The sequence below is a fragment of the Sipha flava genome, unplaced genomic scaffold (genome assembly GCF_003268045.1).
Source record: "Sipha flava isolate LNK unplaced genomic scaffold, YSA_version1 2_pilon_pilon, whole genome shotgun sequence".
Classification (NCBI taxonomy): domain Eukaryota; kingdom Metazoa; phylum Arthropoda; class Insecta; order Hemiptera; family Aphididae; genus Sipha; species Sipha flava.
This window is the reverse complement of record NW_020272972.1, coordinates 1,497,012-1,512,343: the sequence shown is the minus strand read 5'-3', so window position 1 is coordinate 1,512,343 and position 15,332 is coordinate 1,497,012. Positions and strand designations below refer to the sequence as shown.

Below are 15,332 nucleotides of genomic sequence, written 5' to 3'. Positions count from 1 at the left end.
ACACTAATTAATGAGATAATTCCTCACTTATACACTATTTAATATTTAGAATTGTCTTTAGATAAAAAAACTCAACTGAGCCAAACACAATCATATAACTATATCATTCCTAAATCAAAAACTCTTCGTACTATGTGACCAAACTTCAAATTTAAATTTAAAATCTAAAATTAAGTATAATTAATAAAATATTTTACTCAAACTTATATGGACCTACGAAATTTAGCTGTAAGGAGCTACTAAATTCATAAAATACAAGTGATTCTATCAAAAATCCATCTCTAATACTCTTCTATATATCTTCAATAACACTCTTCACATCGACTTACAAATAACTATTATTAGAAAATCACAAAAAACCCTATAGAACATTTTACAAACGGCTCCATTTCTATCCCAACCCTCTAATCCAAGTGTTCTCTTCTCTTCAAACTCTTTTTTGGGTATTCCTACAAAGTATCTAAGCAAATGTGTCTCAGAGATTCCTTAGTTGGTGAATAATTTGGTTAACGTAGTATACAAATATATAATTATGTAAAATTTAAATTTAAAATAATCTTATTCCTTTACAAATAAAAAAAAAAAAAATAGTATTTATCAACTTAAACCTAACCACTCCTACCAAAGTACTATCACTGAATGACTTCTTTAATTGAAGTGTTCATACAAAATAATATTAGTATTAATTATACGAGTTTAATTAGGAACTATTCGTGAATGATAATTATTAGAGATATTCCTGGTATCGTCGTAACACTGAATTTTTACTTGATTAATACTCGGTACCTAGTTTATGATCAATTTTCTATCCGGAATATTCATACTAATAATTACTAATACTTTATATATTAGTAATAATTTACGTTTAATGTACAATACGTGTTCAAATTATACAGCTTACTAAACTAAAAATCCGAAAAAATTGCAATTTAGTGCAAATAAAATGTATAACAAGCAATTAAAATATTCCAGATTTTCAATAAAATTTGCACATTTAAAAATTCATAACACATTTATATATAAATATATAACTTTTCATTCTTTAAGATTAGTAGTCCATGTTTATGGCTATCAACTGTAGTTTGCAATATACATTAATTAATTATTTTACTGTACAAACAATTGTTTATCCAGTTATGCAAGTAAACGACTAAAAGCCATCCTTATTATAAATTATCAATACATTATTAACACCACTACAAGAAATATTTTCAATAAGTATTTATTTTTAAACGTATAAATATATATAAATATAAATTTCCATTTTTTTTTTTTTTTGCAAAATCCTAATCAAATTTTTCAACTACATTCGTAAAATTTTTATAAATTTATAAATTTTTTGTTTCAAATATTTTTAAAATCTTTGTAATAAAAATATATTATTAATATTTATAAATTCAACTACTGTTCCTTGGCGTTCGAATCATTTATAACGTCTTATATGTGACACAACATATTAATTTTCAAAGTACGGAATTGTTTTACATTATAGTATAAATTATAAGATATTTACTTGTAACAACATAATTTCATTCAATATAAAAAATGTAATTAACACTTATACTTGGTTTATATATATAATGTTTGATTTTGTTTAACTCCAATCTTCGACCAAATAAATAATGTTACAATTCAAGCATTATCTATATATTATAATAATAATATTTAAGTAAATAATGTAATTTAAATAAAACGCTTAACAAACAATTCAAAAATAATTATTTGTGAACTAGCGAATTTCAAATTATTTAACAGTTCGAAAATAACTTAATTTGATAGATAAAAATATACACAAGTTCTCAATTGTTGAAAGGTACAATCTAAACATTTTTATTATAAAATAAATTTATCTAAAAAAAGGAACATTGTGTTAGTGTCAATATTTAGAACTATATTCGGAAGAACTTGGCTTGGAGCTGTAACCCGAAGACGAAAGTGATTCGTATTCACTTTGGGAGTAAGAGGAAGGTATCGGTTTGAAAGAACCGGACGAATAGATTGGTGATGATTTGTATGAAGACGACGATCCTTCGTATGGAGAGCTGCTGTAAGGTGATGATTTGTAAGAGGACGATGATCCTTCGTATGGTGAGCTACCGTAAGGTGACGATTTATAAGAGGACAGTCCATCGTAAGACGAACTGCTGTATTGGCCCGATTTATACGGGGACAAAGATCCTTCGTACGACGAGCCACTGTAATGGCCTGATTTGTACGGAGACAAAGATCCTTCATACGACGAGCTGCTGAAAGACGATTTGTACGGCGACGGAGAACCTTCGTAGGATGAACTACCATAAGATACCGGTTTGTATCCTTCATAAGACGAGCCAGCCGGGTAAGAGGATAGTTTGTACGGGGAAGACGATTCGTAGGCCGGGCCGGAGCTGCTGTAAGCCGGCTTGTGCAGGGAAGAATACTGTTGTTTGTATACCGACGGTGAACCATACGATTGCAACGACGGTCTGCTGTACGAGCCACTGTACTTTTGCGGTACAACCGGGTAAGACGACTGTCCGCTGTATGACGACTGTCCGCCGTATGACGACGACTGTCCGCCATATGACGACGACTGTCCGCCGTACGACGATGACGATTGTCCGTACGACGGTGACTGTCCGTACGACGGGTTCAACAGGTCGTACGCTGGCGACGGTTTGTAGTAGGCCGACGGGGTCTGTTTATACGCGCCTCCGGCGTACGACGACGACGACGACTGCTGCGATGGGTACTTGAATTTGTTGTACGAGTTATCCGACGAGTAACCGGGTTTCGTGAAGCCGTACGAGGACGACGGGTGTTGGGACGCGTAGTAGTCACTGGACGTAGACGGGTACTTGTTGGTTTTGAACGACGACGAGACGTACGATCCTAATCCCGGTGACGTTTGGTACGACGGCGTGGAGTAGGTGGACGTTTCCGCAGAGTATTCCTGTTTGCCGAAAGTGACTGGCCCGGGCTTGTACGCCGAAGAAGACGACTGGGAACCGTACGAGGCGGCCGGCGACGAGCTGTACGAGGCGGCGGATGGCTGCGAGCTGTACGCGGCTTGGCTACCGGAACCGTATGAGGCCGACTGGCCTGCACCGTAAGCGGCCGATTGGAAACCGTACACCGTGGCCGCCGGTGAACCATAAGCCACCGAAGCTAACGGGGCGCTGTAGGCCGCGACCGACGGGTACGCGTATACCTGCTGTTGCTGCTGCTGCTGCGGGTAGAATAGCTGATTGGCTGGTAACACCAGGGCACCGATGGCTGGAGCCGCGGGCAAAGCGGCGTACTGCGCAGTGGCGATCGGAGCCGCCGCCGCGTACTGGTACGCAGTGGCCAAGTCCTGTCCGACTGCTGGCGCTCCGTAGTCCGCGGCCGGAGCGTAGCCTACGTACGAGCCGTATCCTTGGCCCACGTCGCGTTTCCCCTTCGACATATCCGGTTTGTCGGTCACCTCGGTCGCTGCGACCGCTGTGCACAAAAGCACTGCCGCCAAAAACTAGAAAGCAAAACAAAACGTTAGTCTCACTCACGTACGTTGTTTGCATACCTATCACCCCCTAGTCAAGTTCCTTATTACCAGAGTCATTATATTCCATATTATTTTTTGAACAATAGGAATACAAAATTTTTTTGTTTATTTAATTTTAAAATGTCATGTTAAATTGCTTTAAAAGAATTTAAAAACAAATAATTCCCAATCAGTGATTAACAGTGTGTTACGAAGCACTGAAGTACAGCATACATAACCTCTCTAACGACGCTCGATAAAAACTATCGTTTTCGTCATCACTTTATCAGTTATTGAAATTGTTATATAACTACAAGTAGCAGACGCGAATATAAGGGAGGTTATGGGGGCTGAAGCCCCTACCCCTTAGATATTAGGTATAATCATATTGAATGTAGATACTTAAAATATTAAAAAAAATTAGACGTAAGAAAGACTTCGTAAAAATTGTCATACGCAACGAATTATGGCAATAACTCACTTTTCTAGCACCCACTTTTTTCATTTCTAGATCTGCACCTGACTAATAGTTACTCGTGTTTTATGTGTTGAGTATATAATTAATTAGTAATAATTCGTAATCAGAGGCAAAATTAAGAATTTTTACTCCCGAGGAAAATGTTAAAATACTCCTATCATAGAACAAGAATCAAATACACTTCTATACAATTTTTTTCTTATAATTAGCATACAATTAAATTTATTGAGTTCTAAGTACATTATTATTAAAAAAATTGAAAATATCAAACTAGTTGTCAATAATAAATTAAATACTACAAAAATTATATCTCTAAAAATGTACACCCAGGGATGCACCCCCGTTTCCACTTCTAATTCCACCACTACTTATAAATTAACATTTTTAAAATAATTTAATATTATTTTTAAGTATTTACTATGTCATAATTCTTACATTTCTATATGTATAATATATATCCCATAGTTTTAACATTAATTCTAAATTATTTAAAAATAAGTATAAAACGCTTAAATGAAAAATATGTTTTAATCATTGTTGATAATGTTTCAAATAAATTGTTTTAAACAGTTTAAAGCATTTTGATTAAAACACTGTGTTTTAAACATAACAACCATACCTGTTACGCGTGTAATTGTGATCAGAAAAATTAACAATGTTATCATATTCTTTTTGTTCATGCATGAGCACTTAAGAAAACCACACGGGACACTACCTGTTTATGTTTCGCTGAAATATTAAGGTTCTAAGCGATACGCAAAGACTTCAAATAATATGGCTTTCATCTTCTAAGTTATTTTATCATTATTCAGTAATAAATCTACGAGTACGACTTTTCGGCAACTCCGTTTTATAGTGTTACGTAAACACGTGTGTTAAGATTTCTAAACGCAATTTCGCATAAGTTTTTAATACCGTTTAAATGAAATAAAATAAATAGAATTAATTAATTAATTTAAGATATTTAATTTTTTTAATTAATTTTTAAATAAAATTAATGTTTATTGAAAATTAAATAAAAAAATAAATATTATTTCAAGTGATAACACATGTTATGTTAAATTATAAGGAATCTGAACAGTTCTGTAAATTTAACAGAACAGAAATCTTATATTTAATCAATAATTCTTTAAAATTAATTCCAGTTTATCTTTTAATTCGTAGATTCGTACAAAAATTTTTTTTAAATATTATTTCAATTATAAACTTGCAAAACTGATTTTTTTTTTTGAATAAGACACAAAAAATGTCAAAGCACAATTAAATAATGAGTTGAATAACATTTTGTGGTGTTATTATTACTGGTAGGTAGGTACCTACTATTTAATCGCGATGAATTTCTTAAAAGACCGTTCAGAATTATAAAAGCTATTGTACGCAATATTGAATCGCATTTAATTTCATAATAAAATAGCTCACGTCATAATTTTTCGCATAGTAATGACATAATATTACGTGAAAATGTTTTTTTGCATAATTTCCATTCAATTGCAGCCAGTTATCTAAATGGATTTACTATAATTCAAATTCCATTCATCCGCAGATGTTCAGATGTGTTACATTAATACTGGAACTTTCTTTTACTTGGACATTTGTTAGGTCTATAGAATTACATTATATAATCGTTTAAGTAAAAACAAAACAGAAAAAAATAGAAACCGTTTAGTTTTTCTCTAGCCAACTAATAATTATTCTAGTTTACTAAAAGAAATGCAAATGTTATTCTGGTCGCGTAAATATGTGAAGCTTTAATCCTTTCACTGATCGATTTTGCTCAACGAGGTTCCTCCGTAAGGAAAATATTATGTGTAGATCACTAACGTGTTTACGACACACCATTTTGCTAATAATAGAAAGTTCCTGAAAAAATTACTCCGTCAAAATAATTGTAAAATACAAATTCGCATTATAAAAATATTCTTCTAGTTGTTCTATAATAAGTTTGATATGTAATGCTAGTATATTTTTATCTTTATCTAGACGAACTAATTCTGCATAAGAACACATAACACAATACAATCAATACACATGTACAACTTGGAACATAATTTATAAAACAAATACCGTATAATTTATTAAAATAAAAACTGTTATTGAGATTATTCAAAGTTTTAGTAAGTATCCTAATTTTGTATAACATTTTTAGTACATACTATTCCGTTTATTAATATGTTAAATATCATAAATAAAACGTAATCAAATTTGATTTTTATTTAACTTTATACCTAAGATTTTTTTTTTTTAATTTTGATGCAAACAGAAATTACGCTATGCTACTAAAATAACATCTATCTACATATGTATTGCTGAGTTCAGTCCAACTAATGATACATTCAATCTGTGTAATCAATCATTCGCGTGAGTTAGTACTCCTGCAATTTTATATGACATGTTTCTCCTAGAAACTCATTACCATAATGTTATGCTATAAACAATTATTGCGTTCAGTTATACTTTCGGATTTTCTTCTTTCCAATTGACTTAATTGCACGTGTAATTAATAGGAAATATACGTAATATGAACATTTCATGTATTATTATTTATATGCATTATTAATTTTTACTTTTTAATTGTTGTTACTATTTTGCATGTAATACATTTTCTTTATTTAATTTAGGATCATAATTAAAAATGATTTATTAATTCATATTAGAACGTATTTATTATAAATATTTATGTATTAGAATTACAACGTATTTATTATATTTATGTGCATCATTTATAGGAACAATATACTTTCTTTTTCTCTTTAGCATTAAAACTATTAGTACAATTTTAAATTTTACCAGGACATAATCTACATATTGAGTGTTTTGACATAAGTCAATAATTATGTACTTATGAAATACATACATTTAAAGGCTGTAGTAAATTAGTAGAATTGTTTTTACTAAAAATGTAACAATACTCAAGTATCAATCAAACAATTCAATTTCGTTTCATATATTTTAGCGAAAGTTACAAGAAAACTAAGTAAACCAGATTACTTTGCATAATTTCAGAAATCTTAAGAACAAATAACATTTCTTAAACTATAATTTTCACTAAAAGTATTTTAAACTAAATGTACACTCTTGTTGTATTATATATATTTATTGTTTAATAAAATTAAACGATTCTTTTTTTCATAGTTATAACTGTTATCTTAACACACCATTTGAACGTTTATATAAATATCATTTAGATGTATTATAAATGTAAAGTACTCAATACAATAAATTGAAATATTAAAAATGTACATAACTCAATTAAAAAGTTAAAAACTACACATATTTATCATGTAGTTAGTTTATTTAAAATTATTTGGATTTAGTCTCAAATAAAAAACTGAAAAAAAGAAAAATCGGTATCATAAATATGAACTCATTCATGTTTTTGTTTTAAAATTAAATAATAATTTTAATTATAGTATAAATGTACAAAGGTATAGTTCAAGTATATATTTAACACGTGTATAATTTTTTGGAGAATAAATTATCTTAATAAACTCTTCCGCAAAAGGAAAATACAATAAAATGATTTAAATTAAAACGATTTACGTTAGACGAATTCTAATTATTAGATTATAAAATAATTTGATTTATTATTTCTAACAAATATAAAAAATAATACAGTTCTAATTACAGAATATTATAGAAATTCGTTCCGATATTGACATAAAAAACTAAGTGAAAATGTAAAAAACGAATTATACCTATAAAAAAAAAAAAAAAATGTAAAACCGAAATACATAAAGTATAAATAAACATTATACCTGGAAAGACACTTTCAAAATCAAACCGATATTTTTAAATGGCATAAAGAAGTCGTCATATATTATAAGGATATTATCGATTACACTTCTGCAGCATAAAAAATATTGACGGTGTAATCAAAAGCATTTAAATTTAAATGTGTGATCACAATTTTCAAAGAGAATCGTTTTTTTTTCGTTTTCGTTTTTTCATTTATTGAGTGTAATCTAGTAGTATATCCTAAATTCTCAATAACCATTCACATCATAAAAACTATCTCGCTGTAATTCATACACGGATTTTATTGAACTTAGTATCCGTGTATGGGATCTGAAGCGAAAGAGTTTGTAAACCGGCGAGGTGACAAAAAAAACGTAATATCGAACTTTACTTTTTCTTCTGAAGTATTTTTAAAGCGTCGAGCATTTAATAAATCGTACCGGTTCGTGTAAATGATACGACGCACGTATGTTATTGAAGACAGCGAATACATAATAAACGTAACGAACGAATGGAAATCATAAACCATTCGTATTGCCGAGGTGTTAACCGTTGTCTTCCGGATCGAAACCGAACGTACTCGCCGATCGGTCCGTAACAGACGTGACGTCTCGCGACGAGTTCGCAGCGCCTAATCGAAGTACGACGATCGTCTTACACGATCGTCTCTTAACGCTGGGACGTAAGCACGGCGCTCGGCCGGTTCGTCCGACCGGTGGTAACGGGAGAAAATCGTTTTCGCCCGGGAAACGCGGACACCGTTACCCATCGCGATGAGTGCGCGCGCGGGCGGCGAGCGACCAACAAGTATCGGTGGACGACTTACCGGCGTTACGTTGAACAGCATGGTGCTGGAGTATGTCACGTGCTGGAAATCGTCGTCGCGTACGCGTGTGTCTCGGCTGGAGGAACGTCGTTGATCTGGTGCTCGCCTCTCGGACGGTCGGCAACAACGCGAATCGCACACCGTCCCGCCGGGCACGGGTTTTATATAAGTCGGTCCGCGCGGCTCCCCCCCCCCCCCTCCGTCCGGCCGCCCGGCCGCCCGGCCGCTTTTACTTTCCCGACACGTTTGTTACCCTTGGCACCAACCCGGTGCCGATGAACTTGTCCTCGGGGCACGTACGGCGACGACCACGCGGGGGCGGCGCGCGTCTCGCGCACGCGATCGCCGTCGGCCCACGCGCGTTCCGGTCCGGTTGACCGTCGGACCGATCGCTTCGACGTCCGTTTTCCGAACTCTTTTCACTCGTTGCGCGCGACGCCCGCGACGTATCACACCGACACGTTTACGCCGGTACGAAACACTGTCGTCATCATCATTATCGTTACCATTAACGTGTTATGCTGTACTGCCGCCGATACAGTTTTTTTTTTTTAAATCGTTTAAATCGGTAATAAGTACTCTTGTTCCTCTCTCGCCCGTGCAGCGCGAATAAATCGTGTCGTTCCTTGCACCCCTCCCGTTTTACCTACCAATACCGTTGCGTACTGATTCCGTGCGTTTTCTAAAAACGAGACGGTAATTTTTTCGTTTCCCCCCCCCCCCGTCCAATTCTCAAACGGTGTACTCGATACGTACCACAGTTGGTGCGGACCGGGTGCCGATTCTTATTCAATATTTGTAATCGACTAGTCGTTTCTTCCCGGTTATGAATTTGTGTTTATGATGATCCGGCATGAAATCACCGTTGTTTCCATAACGTGGAAATCACGGTTCTGTTGCTCAAACCTCTATCTGATATCGTCGACTACCTACTTCCTTCGTAACAGTTTAGCGCTGTATCATGATATCATGATTACCACGGTATCGCCAATGGAGATATTCAAGGCTGGACAATAGTTGTTTTTTTTTTTTTTTTTTAACTCGGTTAAGTTAATACGCATCGATAAGAAAAAGTTTAAAGTTAAAAGTTAACCAACAATTTTATTAACTTTTAACGTATGAAAAAATAACAAGTTAAAAAAAAAGTTTTTATAGTACTTCATACGACTTACAATATTTCTATATAGTTTATATTTTATTAGTTTTTCATTTCTAAAAGAAATCACAAAATCACTAAAAGGTATTAAATACTTAAAATCAGTTTAGTTGTTTGAATTGTATGATCATACCATTATATCAATTGTATAAAAATACATTAGAAATGAAAATATTATTTAAATATTAAGATAATATGTAAAATTAATAATATTTCACGATATAGATAGAGAAGTTAGATATCTATTTTAAGTTAAATCGAATTAAAATTTTATTTTTACGTAACAATATATTTATAATTTAAAAAAAATTCATTCAAAATATAATATTTATTAAAATACAAAATTATAATAATTAAAACAGTCATTTAAATTCATTAAACATTAAGAAGAGAGTCATTCAAAATTTTTATCTGCTATTGATGCTCTACTCTTTTCGAATAACTGTACTCCAGCATTGAATAAGCGTTCTACATACGCATATGATGGTATACAGTTATACAGTATTTAACTCTTAAGAAGGTTTTTTGAGAACTTGTGGCAAATCATTAACATTTTTTTTTATTACTATTTGTAATATAATCGTAAATATTTTTAGTTTTAATATTTTTATTATTAACCTGCAGACCGCAGTGGCACAGTCCACAGAACAATCTCTACAAATGCACAATAATAAATAATTCGTGCTGTTACTGGATAAATAACCCAAAGTTCACTAGTCACAACACAACTGAATGTCTGAATACTAATAAAATTACAGACCCATATTATCATCGCAGAAAATCATCAAATCGATAATTTATTTTTATTTTTAGACTTTAGTGTTAGTATTTATTATTTATTTTTTCCTGAAATAACGACGTCGTACCCCTTGATCTTCGATAATAATAATACGTATATCATAAAGAATATACTTAAACCGTTTAGTCTGTTTAAGTACTTTATTATGTCTATATTATTATTGTTACTTGACAGTTATTATAATTAATTTAATTACATAAGTAACATAAAACTTTAAGAATACAGAGTGATTGGAAAAATAACATTTATAACTATAATAAATTCACAAAAAAAATAATTCTGGTATTCATAGATAGCGATATACCATAACCATTTTGTTGAAAACAAAAAACAACAACTCTAATATAATACAATGGCCAAAACAATAAACGATAAATATTTTAAATGCTCTTTCCTAAATGTATTTAAGTAGTACCTTTTTATAAAAAATGTACTTACATTTTACGACCCTAAAACACGTTTAAATTTTACTACCGGGGTTGCAGTCTTTGCTGTCCCCAATGAACACGCCTACATCCTCTTCCTCGGGTTGGGTTAAAATACTTTCTACGTGCGAAACGTATACCTGTACAACACCACAGGACGTGGTCCAGATCTGATCACGTTGCGTAATTTAAACCACACAAGTACATGCTCGTCTTATAAGCTATAAGCAAATGACCTCGTGTCTGGTAATATCAACCGTATAAAAACGAACGTAGTCCAAGAAAATAATAATATTGTATTCTTTCACCGGAACCATGCGATGCCGTTTCGACGAGTAGTTCTCGTGTCGTGTCCGTAGCGCCTGCACGCGACTTGCGACGCATTGTTATATAAGAATGCACTTCCGGCACCCTGGGTGTCAATTTTTGTAAGAGATCTGGTTTTAGTGTTTATTTTTATTTATTTATTTATTTATTGATTGATTGATTGATCAACGTTCTTTGATAACAAAATGTCGTTAATTTAGAACCATTTTGATTAAAAATCACTGTTGTTATGCCCGAATCAAAATTAAACGTACAACTTGTCATACCAGTTCTTGTTTAATTTTTATTATAATAGGTAATTGATATAAATTAATATTATTTTCATACAATGAAAATAGTTTAAATATTTAATACATTATATAAATTAAATATTTTAACGCTAAAATTAATTGGAACCATAAATTTATGTAAAATACAAAGATTTGGGAAATCGATAATACGTACATTATAGAACTGTAATGTAGTTTAATATTTTACCATGCTTCTATAGTAATCTTAATAATTATATGGTGAACATCAATCATTTATAATATAATTAATAATTTCCTAATACTACCGTGTAACTTCATCAATTATCGTTAATAAATATTTAAATTTAAAATTAAATGTTTAATGTTATTCCTGCAAGAAGTTTTATATTTATCAGTGTATTAATTATATTAAAATTATCCATAGTATAAACATTTTAAACACCGGCCTAGGCGTGGGCCTATGTAGCCTACCCCTTGAGCCCGGCCTGAAAATAAGTCTTACATTAAAAATATTTTAAATTGTTTTTACTAGACATAAAATAATTATTAAAAAGTTTTTGATATTTCTTAAGTGCATAAAAATACTATTTATAAATATTATTTAATTATTTTCAGATAACATTTTAAATAAGTATAAGAATAATTATTTTTAAGAAACAGGTATTCATCGCATGTTTAATTAGGTACTGTTGTTCTAACAACACTTTCCAGGGCAAGTATTAGGTATATTATCTTAGTAATTTAGAAAGCAATAATTTAAAACAATTATAAATCAGGTTATATTTTTTATTAATTTAAATGTTTTAATGATAGAAATGTTAAAATTAATATTGAAGTATCGCCTTATTTAATTTTATAAACACGATGATCAGTTTAATGAAAAAATTAAATAGTTTTATTTTTTTCTAATCTCTTAACGTGGAAGTGATTTTTAAAAATTACAAGGATTGGTGTACATAATATATAACATTTTAAAGAAAATAATTTGTCACTGAATATGTTATTTTTTACGATTTTTGTATTATAACTTATAAGGTTATCTATTATACGACAAATGAGTAAAATGAAATACTCGTTGGCCGGTGTTTTATATATTATAGTTGCATATAGAAACGTTTGTAATTTGTTGATGGAATTTCACTGACTGTTGGCACATGAAGGTTACACGTAAGATGTCATTAGTCATGGCCCATGGTATTCTAGTCATCAAGCATATAATGACGTTACAGAAAGTTTAAATAATTTTGGTATTTAATAAATAAATGATGCCCAATAACTAATAAAAGTGGTTAATATATTTATACTTTTTTTTTTAATTTATAAAAATTGATTAATTTGGTTATAGAGAAATTATTTCATTTTTAGATACTAGCTTCGATAATATAAAATATTTGTAAGTTCGTCATATTATTTGTAAACATTTGAAAGCAACAATAAACCTTAGTACTAGAAAAGCAATTACGAACAAGTTTTTATGATTTATTATCCAAAAATTAATTAATAGAATAAAAACAAATTGTCAATATTTGCATCAATTGGCTCATAAAAAATATCAATTATCTAATCTATGAAAACAAAAAAAATATAAGCTTGATAAAAAAAAATGAGTGTTAATATGAAGTATTCAGATTTTTAAAAGTATTAAAATAACTACTTTGATAACCAAAAAATACTTACATGTGTATGAATATATAGACAAATTATTGAGCGTAAAAAAATATTTTTTTAAAACAATTATAGGATACAAAAATACTAGTACAAATTTGAATACAACTTATATTTTAATTTTATAGTGTAAGTTAATGTTAAATGCATGAACGTATTGAAATTATTGTTCTGAGGATTCAAACCTTCCTCAAATAATTTATGTAATGCGCAAGCACAAATATTATATCTTTCACTAGGTCACTGAAACTATTATCCAGATATTAACGTTTTTTAAGATGACTAATATTGTAAGAAATAAGATAAAAATAAAAATGACTTATTTTATATTATATAATCAGATTATAATTATATAATTTGACATCTTTAGTTAAATGAAAATTTAATATTTTTTTTTATACACTTTTTTCCGAAGATTTAAGTACATTTTTAGTAGATGTTTACTATATCAGTTACAATAATATGATAGATTATTGTAAATAATAAATTTACCATAATTTATTAAAAATTGTATTTATTTTTCATTTCAAAATAAACATTAAAAGTCTTCCACTTTACAATTTAAATATGTTTGCAATTTTTAATAAAATAACATTAAATTTAAATTGTATTAATTAATATTCAGTCCATGTATTATCTGAAAAATAAAAACTTTATTGACAAACCTAATTACTATGTAATCCACTATGTAATAATAAAGAAAATAAATAACATTATATTAATTTATTAGTTAGGTAATTTATTATTATTATTAAATTAGGTGTCTAACATGTTATTAATTATTATTTTATATTAATATCCATATAACCATGTCTTACAATTTTAATTATTACAATAGAATATTAATCGTATTACAATGATTTGGCTACAATATTAATACATCTACACTTTAGTCATATTTTAATATTTCCATTTAATTTTTATTCCTTGATCAATTTAATAGTTGAATTTATTAAAAAAAAATTATTATTTTGTTTTATTCTTAAAAAATTTAACTTTGAGATAATATAAGTATTCCCTTTTTTTTCATTATTTTTAAAAAAGGATTGAAAAAAATCGAATATATTTCATGATACAAATTATATAATTATTTTCATATTATTTATTTTTGGCACTATTTAGTCATAGGTCAAGGGACGCCAACACCCCATAGAAATTCTATCAGTGAAAGTAAAATTTATATTCCATATTCTTCGTATTAATTGCACGCGCATTGACAATTTTATAAGAAGTGGGTGCTACATTTTTGTCTACTTTCGCGATGAGACGTACTTCTAAGGTAGCCAATTCATTTCACTTTTTGAACCTGTTTTTTTTTTAACGCTGTGGATCATCTAATATAATCTAACATTCGTCCTCCTGCGGTCTTCTGCTCTAGGCCAAATTAAACCGGACGACACGTAAACATAAAGGAAGTAAACACGGACTGTGAAAGTTTTTAGTGTCAAAGATTGATTTGCATACCAAGATTTTGTAAAACAGCTCATAATATATTGTGATGTAAAATGATTTTATTATATTTTTTTTAAAGAAAAAATTTCAGCTATCTACTCTTAAGTCAAACAATTGTTTAAAAACTTATTGACCCATTATATTTTTGCATTCATTACGTAATTTTACTGGTTTCTCCTTGAGTGCAAGATCACGTCCATGTTTAAATATAATACTGTTAGAAATGTACTACGTTTCAACTATAATAATAATAAATTAACTAAATCATAAAATGTTTGAACGTTCTGAATTATAAATGAAAATTCTGAATTCTAAAATCAAATAAAACATGTAATCGTGAAATATAATTATGCACAGAACATTCAAATTTAATTAAGTACCTATATATTTATAAATTATTATAATATTTATATAACAAAACAAATACTCAAATACTATGATGCACTCTGTTTTTGCTATTAAAAACAATTACATTATTATAACTCGTAATATTAAATGTATATATAACAGACTTTAAGTATTTTAAGATTATATAAATATATATATACCTTCTAGTAGTACAAGACAACTAATTAATCGGAGTATTTTTTTAACATTAAGTGTAATATTTTTAAGACAGTTGCAGTGGTAAAAGGTTTAGCAACAATTTATAATTATTATCAATAAAAGCAATAACAAATTACAATCCTGTTCTGCCAATATCTTAACAATTTTTC

General features: G+C 30.0%; 1 protein-coding gene across 1 annotated transcript; it reads right to left on the bottom strand.

Annotated features, from left to right (window-relative positions):
• Window positions 1–1,802: 1,802 nt before the first annotated feature.
• LOC112686103 (DNA-directed RNA polymerase II subunit RPB1-like) lies at window positions 1,803–8,694 on the bottom strand. The gene is made up of 2 exons (XM_025558240.1): window positions 8,542–8,694; window positions 1,803–3,490 (listed from the first exon to the last, which is right to left on the bottom strand). The coding sequence occupies exons 1-2, from the start codon at window positions 8,560–8,562 to the stop codon at window positions 1,877–1,879; spliced, it is 1,635 nt and encodes a 544-aa protein (XP_025414025.1). The 5' UTR covers window positions 8,563–8,694; the 3' UTR covers window positions 1,803–1,876.
• Between the last annotated feature and the right edge of the window lie 6,638 nt (window positions 8,695–15,332).

What these genes read in the sequence shown, in the direction of transcription:
- LOC112686103 (XM_025558240.1), bottom strand. Translation starts at nt 8,562, where the DNA reads ATGCTGTTCAACGTAACGCCG. An exon ending in TGCTGTTCAACGTAACGCCG is followed by an intron (nt 3,491 to 8,541) that starts GTAAGTCGTCCA and finishes TTTGCTTTCTAG; the next exon opens with TTTTTGGCGGCAGTGCTTTT.